The 21,158-nt window shown below is 42.0% G+C and overlaps 2 protein-coding genes across 5 annotated transcripts in view; one reads left to right on the forward strand and one right to left on the reverse strand.

The window, feature by feature from the left end:
- Positions 1–4,535: 4,535 nt before the first annotated feature.
- Positions 4,536–5,896, reverse strand: LOC122687289 (translation initiation factor IF-2-like). The gene is made up of 3 exons (XM_043892649.1): positions 5,768–5,896; positions 5,367–5,732; positions 4,536–5,244 (listed from the first exon to the last, which is right to left on the reverse strand). Exons 1-3 carry the CDS (start codon positions 5,894–5,896, stop codon positions 5,023–5,025), a joined length of 717 nt encoding a protein of 238 aa, XP_043748584.1. The 3' UTR covers positions 4,536–5,022.
- Positions 5,897–6,026: 130 nt separating this feature from the next.
- Positions 6,027–21,158, forward strand: part of SCAF4 (SR-related CTD associated factor 4) — a 60,429-nt gene continuing 45,297 nt past the window's right edge. For all 4 annotated transcript variants that reach the window (XM_043892605.1, XM_043892607.1, XM_043892606.1 and 1 more), the window contains exon 1: positions 6,027–6,154. In XM_043892605.1, coding sequence (XP_043748540.1) covers positions 6,125–6,154 — 30 coding nt within the window. In that variant the 5' untranslated portion in view covers positions 6,027–6,124. The remainder of the gene's footprint in view (positions 6,155–21,158) is intronic.

Here is a 21,158-nt window from a genome sequence, read left to right on the forward strand (position 1 = left end):
ACCTCCTTCTTCTTTTCTAAAAATTATTATTATTTTTTTTATTTTTGGTTGTGCTGGGTCTTCATTGCTGTGCATGAGCTCTTCCTTCTTCCACTTTCCTTTCCTCATAGCTCATTCCACTATTTTGGTGCCAACCACATAAAGAGCTTGGAGATAGAGGCTGACACAAAAAGGAACCCACTGGGTCCCTTGGAGACAGAGGAGGATGTCCACATGGAATTTTCTAGTGGGTAGCTGGTAATACAGTTGTCAACCAGGGGAGATTTCAGATCTGTAAGTGGGAAGGGACAGCGATCACCGAGATGTCAGGTGAAATCTCAGGAAGGGGAGGACGCTGGCCAGAGAAGGAAAGCAGACCAAGAAGAAAGGAAGAGTTTTGTACAGTATCGTTAGTTTATACTTGCTCCGGAAAGCATACAGGCTAAAGCATTAGAAACAATGCTGTTTCCTCTTGAACTCTTTATCTATGAGCGTTTTTCTGGGCTCTTCAGGAGTGAGCTGCTTTCTATTTTCCACCCCTACAGACTGTAGCCAGCATTCAAGAGAATGTGTTGACATGTGAAGGGCACAGAATTAACTGGAATATTGCTTTCTGAACGTCATCTTTTCTTTCTTCTGAATTGATTTCCTCTACTCTTTTTAAAAACAAGTTTGTTTGGAATGGCTTTTAAGAACTATTTCCACACCCACATTATGAACACGTGAATCTAAGTCAATGTTCTTTGAGCGAAGGAAAGTCTGCAGGTGGATAAAATGTCTTGCTGACTTCTGTTGCATGTGTTTGATTTGCCAGCCATCTTTTTAATAGGCTGCATTCCTACTGCTTCAAGGTCTGCTCACAAAGGAGGGTCCTTGTGTATTTTTGTTATTTGCCCAAAATTTCCTATTGGATGATTTGATTTGTGTGCCTGGAGAGACAGAGATGGAAGTCTGGCAGTAGCTCTGCAAATGGCTGCCAGGCTTCCCTAGTGGCTGAGATGGTAAGGAATCTGCCTGCCAGGCAGGAGACCCAGGTTTGATCCCTGGGTTGGGAAGATTCCCTGGAGAAGGGCATGGCAACCCACTCCAGTATTCTTGCCTGGAAAATTTCATGGGCTGATGAGCCTGGCAGGCTACAGTCCATGGTATCACAGAGTCGGGCACGACTGAGCAACTAACACTTTCACTTCCTATTGGAGGATTTGATTTGTATGCCTGGAGAGACAGAGATGGAAGTCCAGCAGTGGCTCTGCAAATGGTTGCCAGATGTCCTGAAGCAAACAGAGGTGCTGCCATCTTCTGAACTTAAAATTTGCAGTAAATGCTGCCAAGGCACCCAAAGCCTAGCTGATAACATATTCCCTAAACAACTTGTCTAAAAGACCTCCCAAACACTATCAACTCAAAAACCAAACAACCCTATTCAGAAGAGCACCCCCCACATCTAAATTATCTACGTCACACAGAAGGACGTGTGCTCAGTCTCATCTGACTCTTTGCAATCCCACGGACTGTACCCCGCCAGGCTCCTTTGTCCATGAAATTCTCCAGGCAAGAATACTGGAGTGGGTTGCCATTTCCTTCTCCAAGAAATCTTCCTGACCCAGGGATCGAATCACATCTCTTGCTGTCTGCGCCACTTAAAAAGTCCTCAAACTTAAGGATGGTGCTGGGTGCTCAGTTGTGTCCGCCTCTTTTCAACCCCATGGACTATAGCCCACCAGGCTCCTCTGTCTATGGGATTCTCCAGGCAAGAATACTGGAGTGGGTGGCCATTCCCTTCACCAGGGGACCTTCCCAATCCAGGGATCGGACTCGTGTCTCTTGTGTCTCCTGCATTGGCAGGTGGGTTCTTTACCACTGCGCCACCTGGGATAGCTAGTGGAAAGTTGCTATAAAACATAAGGATATCAGATGTCAAATCTTGTTCCTTGTACATTCAAATCTCAATAGAATGGTGCATAGAAAATGTCTTCCTCTGGGCCATCATTCCCTCAGTTCTCAAGCGGACTTCCCTGATGGTCCAGTGGCTAAGACTCCAGACTCCATATATGATGCCTGGGTTTGATCCCTGGTCTGGGAACTAGATCTCATATGCTGAATCTTAAGATCCAGCATAGTCAAATAAAGAAATATTTTTTTAAGATAGCACTGAGTCTCAAATGCAAAATATCTGAAGCTGAAGCCACCACCTTCCCCCCAGCTCAAGACTTCAAACTTCCTTAGCCAAATCCACTTCCCTGAATCACAAGAGTAAAGAAGACTGCAGGTATGAATTGGGGGAGAAGGAACTCCATTAGACTTTGTAGATCCCTTTTTAAATTCTGCTGCTGTTCACAGAAAGAGGGAAAGGAAAGGCAAGGGCACACAGACCTTTTTTTTTTTTTTTTTGCCTTTTCAGATAATAGCAATGTAAGACGTGCTGGGGTCACGGAAGCATATGGTGGGAGATGTTGAGTCTGGCTGGGAGGAGAAGAGGGAAGCTGTTCAGCACAGTGCCTGACACAAAGTAGGTATCTGAGAAGTGATTGATAACTGAAAGGAAGTATCATCCGAACGGGCTTCCCTGGTGGCTGACACAGTAAAGAATCCACCTGCCAGTGCAGGAGGCCTGGGTTCGATCCCTGGGTTGGGAAGATTCCCCTAAAGGGAATGGCAACCCACTCCAGTATTCTCACCTGGAGAATTCCATGGACAGAGGAGCCTGGCAGGCTACAGTTCACGGGGTTGCGAAGAGTCAGACATGACTGAGTAACACACACATACACAATGTCTGAACATCAACCAGATGCTAAATCGGCCTGCCTACACGAGAAGCAGGGAGGGATTTTACATAAGCACAAAGGTGGATCCAGGGCAGTGTCCAGGGAATGACCAAACTCAGGAGGGCCCCTGGCCATAGGCTGGAAACATGGTGTAGGAGTCTTGGACAGGCTTCGGCAGACAATGGATATCCAGAAGGGCCAAGAAGAAGATCTTCTAAGAACTGTATTTTCTAATGCAATGGCCCTATGGATAACTACTCCTACAGAAGCCAAATGGGTTTAAAAAACATAACGGTAGTTCAACGGAGAGATAAAAAAGGGAGTGACATGAAGTAGAGGCCAGATGGGCCCTGAAAGAATATTCTGCTTGTTCCTTCAACAAAATTAAGAGTGCACGTCTCACATCCAAAAAGAAAGAAGCACAGTCTTCCTTCATTCTGCAGCTCTTCCCTGGGGCCCTCACGAGCTTGCCTTCATAGTCAAGCCTGTGAAACACCTCCTGCTGCCTTCCGCTGAGTGCACTCCCGCCCACATTCCTGCTGAGGTCCCCGTTGCTCTCAGGTACTTGCCAATCTTTACCTTGCTGACTTCTAACTCCAGCATCAGAGGAGGCTGGCCTCTCCTGCAGATTCTTTCTCAGCCCTTTCTCCCCTCACACAGCTCAGCTCCCAGCCTCCTCTCTCCTTGTCTGGTTCAGTGTGCTGTCAGTTTCAGCTCCTCCCATCACCATGTGCACTAATGACTCCCAGACCTCCGCCTCCTCTCAGCATCTCTCCTGACTCCACTGTTTACCCAACTGCCTCTTAGACATCTTCATTTATTTGCCCCAAGTGGCAGCTCAAACTCCATAGGCCCCAGAAGGAAAGCATCTGGCCTTGGGCACAGTAGTTAACTGGGCCTCACTGCCTCAACTCTAAAACAGGGGATTACCTATAGTCACATCATACAGAAGCCCATTAAGCAGATTAAATGAAATAACACAGATTAGCATGTCAAATAAGTGCTTCCCAGGTCGTGCTAGAGGTTAAGAACCCACCTGCCAATGCAGGAGACATAAGTGATTCAGGTTCAATCCTTGGGTCAGGAAGATCCCTTGGAACAGGAAATGGCAATGCACTCCAGTATTCTTGCCTGGAGAATCCCATGGACAGGGGACTCTAGTGGGCTACAGTCCATCGGGTCACAAACAGTTGGAAACAACTGAAGTGACTTAGCACACACACTCCTTCTAATATATCACACAATACCTGGGATGGGAAGATCCCCTCAAGGAGGGTATGGAAACCCACTCTAGTGTTCCTGCCTGGAGAATCCCATGGACAGAAGAGCCTGGTGGGCTACGGTCCGTAGGGCCACAAAGAGGAGAACAAGACTGAAAGAGGAGAACAAGACTGAATCAACTTAGCAAGCAGGTGCACACACACACAAAAGAAAAACAACAAAGACTAGAAAGGAAAAAAAAGAATCCACCTTCCAATGCAGGGGACACGGGTTCAATCCCTGGTTGGGAACTACGGTCCCACATGCACAACTAAGCCAGCATGCTGGAATGAAGACCCCACATGCCAATAATTAAATTAAATATATATATATAATAAATTTAAAAATAAACCCGTGCACTTCAATGAGCCAGAACCCAGAGCATCCTCGATGTCTCCCTCTTCCTTAACGTCAGTTGTTCTGTCCCAGCCCATCCATTCCCCCTTCATAAGGTATGTGACCTTGTCTCTCCTCTACTCCTTGCCTTAAACTCTCAGCATCCCCTGGGGCTAGGGCTATTCTTCCCCTGACCCCACTCTCCTACTCTACACAGCAGTCTCGAAAGAGCACACTGGACACCATCCTCCTTTTAAAAACCTTTCAATGGCGCCCTTGGGGACGAAACCCAGACTCCTTGGAAGGGCACAGCCTGCTCGGGGCCTGGTCACAGTCCTCAGCGCTCTCTGAACTCCAGCTGGTTCTCCTTGAGTTAATGCCTCCGTGCTCAGCAAGCTCAGTGAGGCCAGGGTGCATTCTTCAACCACCCTGGCCGCTTTTTCCAGAAACAGGAAGATGCCACTTCCTCTAAGAAGCCTTCCTGGACTTCCAGTCAGACGAGTATCTTTGTTACCCAGGGTCCCTGCCCTAACACTTACCATGCCTTCGTTATTACCTGTTCATTTGCCTGTCCTCTCCCACTAAAACGAGCTGTCTGCGGAAAGAGAAATTATCCTTTAATTTCCATATTCCCTGAACCCAGCACAGCGCCCACTGACAGAAAGGTTGCGAGGGGAGTGAATCAGAACAGTGTGGCCACCGAAAAGGAAACCGCGGTTGTAAGCGAATCCTCTCCTCCCGCGGCCGGCGGTACAGGGCTTCCTTTAGGCCTGCGTGGACGTCCAGGGCCTGCATGTCCTTCTCGGGGCTTCAGCTTGAGCAGATTTAACCCCACCATCAGGGCAGGCAGGGGACGGCATCGGCAAAGGCTGTGCGGGGAGCCAGCAAATGCACGTCCTGCGGGCTGAGGTAAAAAAAAAAAAAAAAAAAATCCTGAGCCCTTTGTTCCAAGCGACGGAGGGTAAGCGGTTCCGAGTCCCCCGACGGGTGCGGGCTCTGCCTGGGCAGGATGGCACAAAAACGCACCCGGCAGCGCCGCGTCCGGCAGGGGCGCGCGTGTCCGCGGGCCTTCTCCGTGCCAGCTTCCCAGCCCTGGATTTCCCCGCACTCTCCAGCGCCCCTCGCGGGGACCCGGTGTACGTGCCTGGCGGTCTCCCCGGCCTGAGGCAGCAGCAGGCGGGAAAGAGCTCGGCGTCCCGGCGTCACGCGCCAGCGGCCGGGCGGGCGGCGCGCGCACGCGCGCGGGGCGGGGCGGGGCGGGGCGGTCGCGGGGGCGTGGTCAGCGTGGGCGGGGCGGGGCGGGCCTGGAGCCGGGCACAGGAAGCGCTGGGAGGCCCGAGCCGTCCCAGTGTGCCCCGCGCGGCGTGGACTCGGGTCGCTGCCGCCATCCCGCTGGCGAGAGGCAGAGGAGAGGCCCGCCCGCTTGCCGGTCGGGCCAGTGTGGGCCAGTGCGTGAGGGCGCGGGGGGCCGTGTCAGCGAGACGCAAAGCGCAGCCGCCGCCACCGAACGGACATGTTGGAGCCCGGCGCCGCCGCCGCCGCCTCTTTTTCCTCATCCTCCGAACGGGACTGAGAGGGGGCCCGCCACCCCTCTGCCTCCTCAGCCTCAGCCGCCTGCCCCACCGCCTCGGCCGCAGCCTCTTCCTGCCCGGCCTCCGGCTCCGCCGCTCGTCGCCTCCACCGGCTCCTCAAGGCCCGGCCGGTTCCCCGGCTCCTCTCCGCCGCGGCGCGAGGTCTTATGTGACCGGCGGGCCCGGAGCAGCCGCCGCCGCCGCAGCGCGAACATGGACGCCGTCAACGCCTTCAACCAAGAGGTGAGGGGTGCTCGGGACAAGGGAGTGCCGGGGGCCTGCCAGGGGGAGCCGGGCCGTCGTTTCTCCCGCCGCCTGAGGTTTAAAGCTTAGGTCGGGGTGGGGACGCTTCCTGCCCCGGTTCCGGAGCGGCGGGCCTGCGCGGAGCGGGCCTATGTGGCCCGGGGAGGTCGCGGCGGCCCGGGCGCCGACCCCACACCCCTCCCCCACGGCCCACCCCCGGGCGGCGACCTCAGGCTGCCCCCTCTCGCCCCCTTCCGGCCTCGTCCAGCCCGGCGACGGCCGCCGGTGCCTTTAATTTCGCCCCCCACCCCACCCCCCCACCCTTTTCAGGTCCGGGCGCTCTAGTCCTCTGCTCCCGTTATTGGCTTCGCGGTGCCGGGAGCCCGCAAGGGGCTAAGAAAGAAGCGCGGGCTGGGTGGGGGAGTGGGGGAGCCGGGAGCATCTGCCGGTCGCGGGGCCGGCAGAGCGGTGGCCAGGGCTTCTCCTGTTGCTCGGGCCGCGCGGCGCGCCGGCGGCTGGACTCTGATCTCGGGTCGGGGAGGAGTTGGCGAGGGTGTTCATCCCTCCTCCCTTCGGGATTCCTACACTTGGGAAATGGAGTTAATAGACGGGGCTCTTTACCCTCCCGAGTCGTGAACTCAACCCTGTTAACGGGCTCCGTGGTCCCAACGTGACACCTAAAAAGTTGAATGGGAGAGGACAGCATTTGCTCCGCCTTAAACCGCTAGAAAGCCGGCTTTGGCCTCCAGTCCCCCCACCCTCGCACCCTCCTCGCGGTTAGTTAATCCTTGGCTCCCTTCTTTGGGAACATTTACATGTGAAAAACCTCTCCAAACCGGGAACAAAGCTGCCTGCCTCCCTAAAGCTCTCTGGTTTTATCTCAAAACCTTCCAGGTGCTGTTTTTGAAGCGTCGAGTCCACAGATTCTATTTTTCAGAATCCATTTCAAGGGGAGGGGTCTTGACCATTGATTTCAAGCATACCTACAGAATGGAAACAATTGACATATGTTGAGTTGGATTATCTTCCTTTTCCAAATACCGCACATCAACCCAACACTGAAAAAACAGATGTAGCAGTGCTAGATGTCTGGGACCACGTTGATGACTTGGTGCACCCTGCATAACGTGATTTTGTAGTTTCAGTTGTAACAATTAGGCTGCAGTAACTTTCACTTTGTAGTGCTTCCAGTAACACTACAGTTAGGGCCGTTCATTGCCTTGTCAGTTATCCTAGAAATGATTTGTCTTTAATTGATGGATGCAGAAAGTGGGACAGTGTCTTTTAAAGTTCAGATTGCGTATTTTCAAAATGATGAAATAGTATTTCCTGATTTTTTTTTTGATGGCTAGGGAGTTTGTAATAATGCCCCAAAGATTTCAGGATTGGAAGTTGACTTTGTTTCCTGAAGGCAAAATATACTGGAATGTTGGCTTCATGAGGCGGAGAGTTTCTGTTCTTTGCTTCCTCATAGCACCTGCTTGGGAAAAAACTTGTTGAATGAATGAGCACTTATACAAATGACACAATTTTTTAAAAGATAGTTACATTTCTTTCTCAAGATGAAAACTTTCTGGATGTTTTCAATAAACAAAGAGGAGAGGTTTTAGCATATTCTTAGGACCAGAAGTATTTAATTCTGATTGAGGCATTATGGACATTAAGCACGTTATTAAGTAAAGTGTCTAACGTTAATTCTGGGGAAATGTGGTCAGTAGTTTTTACTTTGAAAACCAAGATTGGGAATGATAGGTTAAAATGTCATTTTCATTTTTCAAGAAGACACTTTTAAAATGTACGTGAGAATTTGTACGTGAAAATGTAAAAGTGAGAATTTTCCTATCGATCATTTTCCTCTCTAAATAATTTTTATTTCCGTTCCTAGTGTTTATTAACTGCATTATGTTAGGTGTATGTTACTAATTCTAGCTCCTTTCTGCCAAACTTTCTTCCCCAAAAACTTTCTTCTGGAGAAATTAGTCTGACTTGAAAATCCATTTCCTTGTCCCTGCTTGATGTATAGTGCTTGTCAGTTAATTCTCCCCATTCATAAAATGTTAGTGATTGGTTTCTTGCAACCTTAAATCTCCCAAATCTTCATTTTACAAATATTTGAGAGCCTGCCTAGCTGTAAAGCTGTGTCCTGATTAGGATGGCACTGCTACTGAGGATCTCTGCCTGGTAGGAGCCTAAACTAATAGAGGACACAAAACTTAGACAAGTAACTTTAATGTGTGCTGGAACAATTTCCTTTGGGGTCCTTTTAAAGTACTGTGGGCCGGCCGTGGGGCATTAGACTTGGGAGAAGAGAGTGTCAGGCTCAGAATTTCTGAAGGTGTAGGAAAAGTAATTCAAAGGCAACATTGGTGAAAAACAAGGAACAGTAGTTTGACTCCTGAGGGTGGTTAAGGTAGTTTGGGGCCTGACAAGTTTCAAGTCTGTCTAATGTGTTTGAATTTCTTTTTCTTTTTTTCCCAGTCTGTGGATAAATTGAAGGTTTTAGGTAGTGGAGTAATATAGTCAAAATACTGCTTGATCTATAGTATGTATTATAGAAGACAGAGGTTTGGGGAAACATGGCGGGTTGGGGACTGAGGTGGGAGAAGAAAGTGGAATCTGAATTTGGCATGTCTATAAAGGGAATAGAGAGGAGGGTAAGGATGTGGACCCGAAGAATCCGTGGATTTGACATCTGGTAGATTTATAAGCACCTTTTGCCCCGGACATCTAAGCTCTGGGAGAGGGGTGACACATCAAGCAGTCATCAAAAGTATATTTAGTGGAGGGGGAAATATGTTTGATTTTGAACAGTTTATGTTTGAGTGAAACAGTCATGTGAAAATTTTTGGCCAGCAGTTGATCATATTGGACTCAAACTTGGAAGCAACCAAGAGTTAGAGGAGGACATCAGAGAGTCACTCTCAGATTGCCCTAGAGAAAATTGAGAGGGGGAGACAAAATGAATTAATAATAAGCATCTATAGCATGTGAGGTGTTTTGTATATACATATCGAAGTTAATACTCCTTCAACCTTATGTAGACATCCATTTATGGATGAGGAAGCTGATTTTCGATTTCAAAGAAATCAAATAGTATTCACCCAGGGGCATACTACTAGTTCATGGCAGAGCTGAGGTTTGAATACAGATGGTCCCATCTTAATTACTGCCTGAAGATAATATTTTACATAATACCAAGGGAATGGTCATAGGTTAAGTAAGACAAAGGCCACAAAATTTTTTGAGCATATGGGATCTGTAGTTTAAGATTGAATGGTGATGGGAGAGACACAGATAAAAGGTAGCAAATATAAAGTAGTTGGGTGTTTTCGGATTTATTGTTGTTTTAGAAGTTTGGTTGTAAGATGTTCTGGGGAAAAGTCTCTTCAGGGATGAAGGGAAGAAAGAGCAATTGACAGTGTAGTAGACACTGATGCTAGCTAACCCTTTGATATGTTTCTATATACAGTGTGTATACAAGGTCTTAACCTAAGTAAGTGGTGGTCAAGCCCTGGTCTTTATTAGATGGGTGTAGATGCTAGAGCATGTTGAGGGAGGGGATGTGCAAAAAAGCATAGTTAAGTGGCTAGAGGGGTTGGTTAACTTAGAGCAAAATTGTGGATGAAAGGAAGAGGACAGATGGGAAGCACAGGTAAAGGTATGTATCTGTGATACAGAAAAAGAGGAAGATAAAGATAAGGTTAAAGACCTTTTGAGAGAACTTTCATGGCAAGACACTATTAAATGTAAAGAATGGAAAGATGAGTTTAAAAATCAGTGATCACTTAATGTGTTCTACTGTATTTATATACTCCTTATTGTGAAGGTTCGCTACATGGATAAAGATTATAGATTGGAATTTTCAAATCCATTGATTGCATTTTTAACCTTTAATCAAAAGAAATAAATCCAAAAGAATAACTCTTCCCTCATCCTTACTTTTCTTTTTGCAGCATCTGTGATCTTAAGATCTTTAATTAAAGTACAAAAAAAAGTGCAGAGGATATAACAAAAATTGACAGTTGTTATTAGGTGTTTTTAATTTAAAAATAAAATATTATGAAGTCTTCCTTTCCTCCCTTTCCCACCCCTCTACCCACCCCCACCGACCCCCCAGTCAGAAGCAATCAGTTAATGAATTTAGTATCAATCTTTGTGGTCCCTAAACTCTGTGTGTGTGTGTGTGTGTGTGTGTGTGTAAAATCTGTTTTGATACATATTTCCCAATGGTTTGTGTATAAAAATTATTGATGCTGTGTGTTAAGAACTGTATAGTTCGTTCTGTTTAGTATTCTATCATTTGAATAAACCGAATTTTATCTGGTTCCCCAGTTGATGAATGTTTGTTTCTCATTTGTTACTGATAGACACTGCAATCAGTGAACTTTCTCAGACATGTCTCTGTGTAAGAGTTTCTCTCGGACAGCTGTTCTCAAACTTTGGGTTTTGACTCCTTCAAGCTCTAAAAGTTAAGGACCACAGAGACTTTTTGTATCTATGGGTTATATCTTGATATTTATTGTATGAGAAATTCAAACCAAGAAACAGGTTTATTAAAAATAATAAACCTGTTACATATTATCATAACATTTCTAATGAAAAATAGTATTTCCAAGACAAAAAAAAAATCTAGTGAAAAGAATGACATGGTTTTATCTGTTTGCAGATCTCATTTAAACTTAGGTTTAATAAAACTTGAATTCTTGTATATACTTCATTCAGTTTCCAGCTGTTACACAAGTCAGGTAGCCTTTGGAAAACTCCACTGTATACTTGTGTGATTAAGGATAAGGAATGTCTTAGCATTAATATGAGAACAGTTTTTACCTCACAGACCACTGAAAGGAAGTCAGACACCCCTGCCCACCCACCTCCACCCTAGAGTTACTTTTTAAGAACTACAACATAGCGATGGTATGCGTATAATGATACTTACTTGTGTTTATCTTTTTTTTTTTTTTTTAATATTTATTTGGCTGCTTCTGTTGTTAGTGACATATGGGATCTTTTAGTTTCAGCATGTGAATTCTTGGTTGCATTGTGTGAGATCTGGTTCCCTGACAAGAGATTGAAACTGGGCCCCCTGCAGTGAGAACATGGACTCTTAGCCACTGGACCACTAAGGAAGTCCCTTTTGTTTATCTTTAAAATCAGGCAAATTAAACTTTATGAGTACTTTTAACGTATGAGTTGACATTACTGCCCTATCCACTTAGGTTGTCAGTCTTTTTTTTTTTCCCATTTATTTTTATTAGTTGGAGGCTAATTACTTTACAATATTGTAGTGGTTTTTGCCATACATTGACATGAATCGGCCATGGATTTACATGTGTTCCCCATCCCGTTGTGTTCCCCATCCCTATCCCCCCTCCTGCCTCCCTCTCTACCCATCCCTCTGGGTCTTCCCAGTGCACCAGCCCTGAGCACTTGTCTCATGCATCCAACCTGGGCTGGTGATCTGTTTCACCCTTGTCAGTCTTGAACCATGTTACTCTGAAGAAGAACTGAGTTCCACATCTCATTAAGGAGCTTGCCACCCTTCCTAGTTCCAGTGGAAATTTTTCTATATCAACTGTTCTGTGTTTTACCTCTTGATTACTGGCATGGTTGTTTTCTAGACTTCAGATCATATGATGACAGTACCTTGTTAACTTTTTTTTTTTTTAAACCTGTAATGTTAATCTGGTTGTTTTTGATCATTCCCTTGTTCTCTGAGAGGTCTGTCTAAAGAAGTGGACAAAGATGTGAAACAAGGTTCTTAACTGTATGGGAGATACGTATCGGACCAGGGCAACAGAAGTAAATTTTGAGGTTTCTCATGATTCATCTGACTGTATTATGTTATTTATAACAGGGGTTGGGATATTAAAAATTAGTTGTAATTTTGTTTTCTCCATTCCTTCTTGACTCACAGAGAATTGCTTATAGATCTGACAATAGTAGAAGTCTGGCTTTATGACGAGTGGAATAAAGCTGGCCCTTCCGAGCTTTCTGTAGCAGAATTTATCACTGATGTTCTTATTGAAAACATCCCACTCCTTAGTCTATCATTTTGTTTAGAATTTTGTTTCAGAAAAAAAAAATACGTGGACGTACGATAAGGAACTGATTCAAAGAATAATTGGAATAATGGAGAAGTTGTCTTGTAAATCTTGTGGAACAGAATTCGGGGGGTGGGGTGAGTACCTGATAAAAAGTTGACAAGATGGCTGTTTTTGTATGTCTGTGTTTTTGTGGGACTGTTTTGTGTTTTTTTATGTGCTCAGTCGCTCTGTTGTGTCCAACTGTTTTCGACCCCAAGGACTGTAGCCCGCCAGACTCCTCTGTTCATGGGGATTCTCCAGGCGAGAATACTGGAGTGTGTTGCCATACCCTCCTCCAGGGGATTTTCCCAACCCAGAGATCGAACCCACATCTCCGGACTTGTGGGCGGATTCTTTACCATCTGAGCCACCAGGAAAGCCGAAGAATACTGGAGTGGTTAGCCTATCCCTTCTGCAGGGGAACTTTTTGACCCAGGAGTCGAACTGGGGTCTCCTGCACTGCAGGCGGATTCTTTACCAGCAAGCTACCAAATTTTAGGTTGCTCGCCTCTGATTTTGAGCCCAAGTGAATATAATTTACTTAAGCATTACAGGAAACTTTTTTCTTTGGATGTACAGTTGATGAACAATATTGTGTTCATTTCAGGTGTACAGCATAGTAATTCCAGGCTTTTCTTTTTTTTTTTTCCAAATTATTTTCCATTATTATTGTTATTACAGAGATACCTGGTATCTTGTAGTATCAATTGTCCCTTCCCCTCTCCAGCTCCTTTTCTGTTAACCATAAGTTTGTTTTCTATGTGAGTCTGTTTCTGTTTTGTATATAGATCCTTTGTATTATTTTTTAGATTACATATATGTGATATCAGTACTTTTTTGTTATTTCACTAAGCACTCTCTAGATTGATCCACATTGCTGTCAATGACAATATTTCAGTTTTTATGTCCATGTGATGTTCCATTACAGAAAGAGTCAGACACAACTGGGTGACTGAACAACAACAACAAGATCCATTATGTATGTTTACCACATGTTCTTAAGGTAGTCATCTGTTGGTGGGCACTTAGTGCTGCTGTGGAACATTGGGGTGCATGTATCTTTTCAAATTAGAGGGTTGTTGTTTTTCCTAGATATATACCCAGGACTAGAATTGCTGAATCATGTGGTAGTTCTATTTTAGTATTTTAAGGAACCTCCATACTGTTTTCCATAGTGGCTGCACCAATTTGCATTCCCACCAATAGTATATAAGAGGGTTTCCTTTTCTCAAAACCTTTTCCAGTACTTATTATTTGTAGACTCTGATGATGGCCATTCTGAATGATGCAAGGTGATACCTCATTGTAATAGTTTTTATTTGCATTTCTCTGATCATTAGCGATGTTAAGCATCTTTCCATGTGCCAGTTAGCCATCTGTTTATCTTCTTTGGAAAAACATCTGTTTAAGTCTTTTGCCCATTTTCTGACTTTTTTTAAGTTGTATGACAGGTAATTTTTCTGTAGATATCTGCATGTGTTTAAAACTCCTTTCAAATATACTTTGATAACATAGGGAAAACATTGTTACGTAAATGATCAACCTTTAGAAGTTTTTGATGTTTGTTGAGATAATATGCAGAATCTCTCTCTTCACAGCAACACCATACAACTTTTTAACAATAAGCTAAAAACAAGCTGTACTATGTTATCAGGTAATGTATAGGGTAAGCAGCTATTAACAATTGAAGTTTTGATAGAGTTGGTAATAGTTAAATTTGGTTAGGTTTTACCAAGTTCCGTTGTGAGCTTAGTCTGGAAGAGACATGTCAACATTTCTGTGTTAATATTAAGTGTAATTAACAATATACTGTTAATGATTTTTTTTTTGAGAACTAGAAGACTTCTGAAACTGTATTATAATTTATTATGCTTCAGTCACCTTCATCCTTTTCAATATTTGCGTGGTTTATCAATTAACATTTTATTGTGTTATAGTTGGGACTCTTTATTGGTGCTTGTGAAGCCATAGGTATTTATAGAAACTTTAATAATATTAAGAAAGCATTTTATAGGTTATTAGTGAATTCAGCAAGAAATCCAGTGAAACTGTAAAGGGGGTTTAAGAATTCGAAGCCAAGATTCAGATGGGATGGGAGAAATAGCAGGGCTCTTGAAAAGTGGAGGGCCATACAGGTACCCCTTAAAAGTTATAATTGGTGTTTGGATAATTCATGATTTTTGGTATAAATCCAAGTGGGTCATGTGGAGGAGATTGTAGACAGTAGCATACCTAACATATTTGACATCCTGAGAACTTATTTCTTCTTCTTCCTTTCTTTTTTTTTTTTTAGCTTAATTCCTCTTTGACAACAAAATTATTTTCAAATATAATCTTGAAATTGGCCAGGAAAGAAATTTGAACTTCATGTCAGTTACAAGTAAATATTACAACAAAGAAATAATTGATTAATGTTTTAAAATTTCATTAATACTTCTTTCTGTTACATGTAGAAAATCTTACCTACATACTGCTCTATCACAGTAATAAATAATAATATTCAGTTCCTTTTAAGCCTTAACTTCTGCATACTTGTCAAATGATTGTCAGTGTTGATCGTCACAGTATTTGAGTTCAGTAGACAATTATAGTCAGATTTAGCAGTGTTATCTCCACCTGTAAGTGGTTGAAGAACACTTCTCATTAATTCTGTTTACTAAAGGTTGTATGTGTAGCAGCAGATACACAGTAGTTGGGAAATCTTAAACATAAAGTTACCTTTGGCAGGTAGGAAAAGCTCACTTCACAATAAATTCTGGAAATCAAAACACTACCCATGTCTTTTTTGACATAATTCTAGTGACTTTCTCTGGCAACTCAGTGGTAATGAATCCACCTGCCAATGCAGGAGATGAACGTTTGATCCCTGAGTCAGGATGATCCCCTGAAGAAGGAAATGGTAACCCACTCCAATATCTTGCCTGGGAAATCTCATGGACAGAGGAGCCTAGCAGGCTTTAGTCCATGGGGTCGCAAAGAGTCAGATACAACTTCTCTACTAAACAACAACTGCTGCTACTGCTGCTGCTAAGTCGCTTCAGTCGTGTCCAACTCTGTGCGACCCCATAGACGGCAGCCCACCAGGCTCCCCCGTCCCTGGGATTCTCCAGGCAAGAACACTGGAGTGGGTGGCCATTTCCTTCTCCAACTCGTTGAAAGTGAAGTCGCTCAGTCGTGTCCGACTCTTCGCAACGCCATGGACTGCAGCCTACCAGGCTCCTCCGTCCATGGGATTTTCCAGGCAAGGGTACTGGAGTGGGGTGCCATCACCTTCTCTGAAACAACAACTGGTGACTTCCAAATGTACTATCAGTCAGAAAAATTTCAGTGAAATATTTTCACCCACAGTTTCAATATAGGTCTCTATTGTAATTGATGAACCTCTTTAAAATTATGTGTAATGGCATTCTCCATAATTTTCATTCACGGATCGTCAAGCTTTGTATTTTCTTTAAGACTCACTCTGCTGTTTATAAATATTTATACCACAAAAAAATATATATCAGGGATGAAGAATTGCAAACAGCTATCATACTTTAAATGTACTGTTTAAACATTTGAATATATACACTTAGGAACTGCAGAATTAGGGATGTAAAATGAGCCTGAGAAGAGGACAGGCTATCCTGAGAAACAAGAATCTCAGTCAACCAAATACTTTAGGGAAAGGAATATTTTATCCCTGATATCATTTAGAACTGCTAGTATTTGATGATGATAAAACAGTTTTCAACAGTTTCATTGTTTTGTAAGTCTTTAAAGACAATTCACCCACTTTTTGCCTGCCCCTTGGTGGGCTTCTCCCATTGTTCCACTCTAGGTGGGTTATTATTCTGGAGAGCAGTAATTGTCTAATGCTATAGTCTATAAATCTTCTGTAGTATCCCCTGTATATCTTTATGCTTTATCATGAATACTCCACTTTAATCCTCTTGCCAGAGTTTAGTCTTAGCTGATGTAGAATTAGAATACCCTATAGAAAACCTATAATAGGAAAATTTATGATAATACCGTTTTAAGTTTTCAGGAAGCATAAACTATCCTTTAAATAAATGGTCATATATGACCTGGTCCACTGTAATTACAAGTTGCTGAATGATAGATCACTTTATCAAGGACAGCCAAGTTTGGGGTTCAGTTGGAGATACGTTCAAATCTTTATAAAGACCTTAAACATTGTTGACTAATGTAAGAGCATATTTTATAAAGTTGGGGTTTTTGTTTTAATATATGAATTAGTCCAAAATGGGCAGTCTATAGAGAAAGTAGGTTATTCATGAGGGGATGGAGGAGGAATGAGGAGGACTGCTAATGGGTATGGGATTTCTTTGAGGTATAATGAAAATAATTCTAAAATTACATAGTGTTGATGGTTGTAACTCTGAATATAGCAAAAACTACTGAGATGTACACTTTAAAGAGGTAAGTTTTATGATATATGAATTCTATCTCAGAGCTCTTTTAAAAACACAGAAAAGTTATATTTTAACACCATTTTCATTATTTTTTTGCTTGATTTGATTGTCTGTCAGATTGAAAACAATATCTATTAGCTGTTGAGTGGCTCTGCAAGTTGTTTTGTTGATCCTGAAGCATAAGTTTGTTGAAAGGATATCTTTAGTTTTTACATGCTATTTTAAGAAGTAATCCAGCAGAGACAGTTCAAGGGAAGGACAGTAAATGAATCTTGCATTTGCTTATTCCCAACTAGATACTAGCATATGGGTTAGGTGTCTTATATATGCCTTTACTTTCTTTCTATTTTAGAGGTAAGGAAACTGGAAGGGATGGTGTGATTTGACCGAGAACTGTTAAGAGGCTGCTTGAGTCCAATCCACAGCCCCACAGTACTGCTCTGAAGTTTTTTGAGCAGCTCATCTTTGTCTATCGTATTGTTTATGAAGGAAGAGGGCTCCCCAAACAACTTTTGTATATTTGATTCAAAGTAGCAAGAGCACTGTAATGTATATTTGTGGAAGGATTTGCCAGAGTTTAAGAATGATGTAGTTTGGGAGTTTTTAAGTCATCTACAATAATGCAATAGATGCAGTCAGTGTTTTAAACTTAAGGTATGCTTTTAGATGCTATATTTCATTTGCTAATTTACATTCACAATTAAAATTTTTAATTGATTGGGGATTTTATAAATGTTAACCTTTTCAGTTTTAATCCCATGCTTGTGTATAGATCTAGTCATTACAACTTTGTGGGGAGAGAAGTAGATATGGATAAAACATATAATATATAGGATAATGTTTTTCTTCTAATCAAATGATTTTATATCCTGGAACCAGTTTTTATTTGTTCAATTAGTCTGGAAGGAACTGTTTTAAGTCATTAAAATGTTTGCTAGCCAGCTTTGGGTAGACACAAAGTTTACTTAGTGAGGCACAGTAAAAGCAATTTTGAAACCTGGCAGCTATGCTAGTAAAGTGGGGAGTAATGGCATGGGTAGAATATTTGGCATTTGCAAAGATCAAATCCTGGCCTATTTTGTGAGCAAGTGAAGACAAAGGAGTGATCAATGATTGCAGTTCAGTGAATCAAAATGGAGGTAAGGAATAAAAAATGACCTAGTAAGTGGAACTGAGGGGGTTAAAAGGCCTGATGGCAGGGGGTGTAGCAGCCTTGGTTCTAAAGTAAAAAGTTTAATTGAAGGATAGACCCTTGGAAATTGTAAGGGAGTTAGTCTTACATGAAGAATAAATTAGGGCATACTTTGTGTAGTGAGTCATCAGAAATTAACTACTTAGAAAATTAGTTCTGGCAGCAGCAAATGGTAACAGAATTAGGGATTGGTGATATAATTAAATAGAGAGGAAGTTTAAACTGCTGTTTGCTATATTACTATATTCTATTTTCATAATGCACATAGAAACATAAGTAGTTAACTTGAAAGTGGTCTCATATATAATTTAACAGTATATATTTGCATTTATATGTGTGTATTTTGTAAAGGATTTCTCTTGGTTCTGGAACCAGGAGAAAATTTGGTGAGTTTGTGGGTAACTGTAGTAAGGTAAAGAAGTATAGAAAGGAGTAAGTATGAAAAATTTTAAGACTCTTTAAACTTGAGAATAGTATATGCAGCTTTGCTGTTTGTAAAAATACCTTGTTTGTAACCTTATGGAGAAATAAGTAGAACTGATTTGTAGTGTTTAAGTGGAGACCCTGCTTCATAGGAGCAGAGGAACTGGGTAGTTTCTTTTTTCCCATCTAAAGAGCCATGTAAATTTGCCGTGTTATTAGACATAACTGTATATTAGTGCCACACCTGTCTTGTCTCCATACATTCCTTTAACCAGGTGGAAAATTAGTTAAATATTTGGGTTTCCAAGGATTTGACTCTCTGGAAAGTAAATATATGGGAGTAAATCCCTGGGTTGGGAATATCCTTTGGAGAAGGAAATGGCAACCCACTCCAGTATTCTTGCCTTGGAAATCCCGTGGGCAGAAGAGCCTGGAAGGCTACAGTAATAGGGTCATAAGAGTCAGACACAAGTTCGTGACTAAAACAAAACAACAAAAATCATATATCAGTAATTAAAGGGATGCTTTCTTTAATGCACAGATGCCAAAAAATATACTTAAGTGATTTTTCAGTTTTCGGTTTTATGCACAAAGGCTTCAGTTATAAAGATTTTAAATGGCAGATTTTATGTTTATTTTTAAAATCTTGTTTTAGCAGTTTTGAAAAATTATATTAAAGATTTGCAAGGCATTAATTTAAACATACGTGTTAACTTCAAAGATATGGTTTATTCCATAGACAAGTTGTACCTGGTAATGATGATCATATATATTCACAATCAAGTTGGAGAAATGCATTTCTGTGTCTCAGACACAAATGTAAAGTTCTCCATTTTTAACCCATGAATTTTAATTTATTTATTTTTGAACTAATGCAAATTAGGTAAATTTAAGTAAGAAAATATCCCGCCAAATATCTTTAACATTTTAGACTATGTCAGTGTTTTTTTCCCCCTTCCACTGTGTTTGGATATGGTTACCAGATCTTTTTAATAACATGAATTACTTTCTGATTTTAAAAGCCACCTTGGAAATTTTGAGAACATCTGATTTAGATAAATTTCTAAAAGTGGAATTGTTGGTTTAAAAGATACGGACTTTTTGAGTTCTTGATATATATAGCTTTAGATTTCTCTCTGAAATTGAAACTTGCCTGTTAGTTCTCATCAGCAGAGTGCTTTCTTTGCTTTTTGCTAATCTACACTCATGCCCACTAGATGCATAAGTGAACTGTATCTCATTGTCTTAATTTGTACTTTTTTTGACTATTGGTAAGACTGAACATTTTTTTCCATGTATATTAACTAGTTTCTGGCTCTGTTTGTTATTCTTTGTACAGTTTCCAGTTTTATTAGATCTCTTATGTTTGTTATTGGTTAACTCATGCACAGTATTCTGCTTTCGGGTAGAGTGGTATTATGGTACTTGTCTAACATGCTTGGTTTGCAACTCTTCTTTCCTTCCCTGCCCACCCGCACCCCCCACGCTCTCTCTCTGTTTCACATACATACACATGGTCACATTAAGTGCCCAGTATTAAAGAATTAGCTCAGACAAAGCTTTGGTAAAGGCATAAAATGAAATGCCAGGTAAGAAGAGACTAAACTATCTCTTACCTGATTGTTCTAGCAGTAAGTATTTTGTAGAGCTGTCTTCAGGCTATAATTAGAGGGACAAAGCATCTTTGTGGAGATGATTTTAAGATTTTCCCTCTATGTTTTCTTTTGTTAAATTTATTGTGTGCTTTTATAAAGTATATTTTACCAGTAAACATTTAAGTTAACTTGGCTTTAACTCTTGATTTGGTTGAAGCCAGTGTATCAGATTTGATGAGACAAATGAACAAAAGGGGGAGGGAGATTGTAGACTTGAATGCTTTGATAACTTCATCTGTCAGAAGGGAGATTTGAGTACCAGCCTGTTAATGTGAGTATGTGTATGTATTTTTGGAAGCATCCAAATTTTTTCTTTAAACTTTGTAATTAATTATTAATAACAGGAGCTTCAGGCAGAATTTGTCATCACGGAGATCATAATAGCAAAGGAAGGAATACTAGATATCTTCAGTATAATTTATTATAGTAAGTTTAAGAGGGTAAGATGGGGTAAGTATCCCATTAAAAGAGATTCTGCCGAGAGATTTCTAGTCACTTGGAGCTAGAACAGATTCTCACAGGCCAGATTAAACATTTTTCTTGAATAAAGTGTGATTCATCTAGTGAGGACTCCAAATATTTCAGATATTTATCATGATTTCATCTTGAATAAATTAGAAAAAATATTGATAAGTTGAGAGTATTGTTAAGTGAATTTTAGCTAACTGGCAAGGTCCACGGAATATCAGATAAGTCTTCCTACAAGTTGCAAGTATAGGTCCTGGTCTTTCTAATTTTTAAAAAACTGTGGTGTTGGAAAAAGCCATGTATATAGCAGATTCATGAAAGTTACAAACTAATTGGAATAGCTGCTCCGTTGATGACAGGAAGTGATTTCTAGACTACCTAAGTAGATTGAAGGACTGTCAGAAACCAACATAAAATCAACATGAAGTTCTAGTTCTGGTAAAGATTGCAGTGAAACAGTCTGAGGGTTTTAGTTGGTTATAAATATGAGTTAATAATGAACTGAGCACTGTATATTTAAACTTCGCTGGGTCTTCATTGCTTCATTGGCTTTCTCTAGTTGTGGCGAGGGAGGGCTACTGTTTATTGGGAAACATGGACCTCTCATTGCAATGGCTTCTCTTGTGGAGCACAGGCTTATGGGATCTTTCAAGACCAGGGATTGAGCCCATGACTCCTCCGTTGGTAGGGAGACTCCTATCCACTGGACCACCAGGGAAGCCCCAACTAAGCAGTTCATGTTCTGAATCCTAGAACCTGTGAATGTGT

Source organism: Cervus elaphus, chromosome 31, assembly GCF_910594005.1.
Source record: "Cervus elaphus chromosome 31, mCerEla1.1, whole genome shotgun sequence".
Classification (NCBI taxonomy): domain Eukaryota; kingdom Metazoa; phylum Chordata; class Mammalia; order Artiodactyla; family Cervidae; genus Cervus; species Cervus elaphus.

Coding starts and splice junctions, on each gene's coding strand:
- LOC122687289 (XM_043892649.1), bottom strand. CDS start 5,896: ATGAGGAAAAAGAGGCGGCGGCGGCGGCGCCGGGCTCCAACATGTCCG. Junction 5,733..5,767: donor GGCCCACACTGGCCCGACCG/GCAAGCGGGCGG, acceptor GCCTCTCGCCAG/CGGGATGGCGGCAGCGACCC. Junction 5,245..5,366: donor GCCGGACGCGGCGCTGCCGG/GTGCGTTTTTGT, acceptor TTTTTACCTCAG/CCCGCAGGACGTGCATTTGC.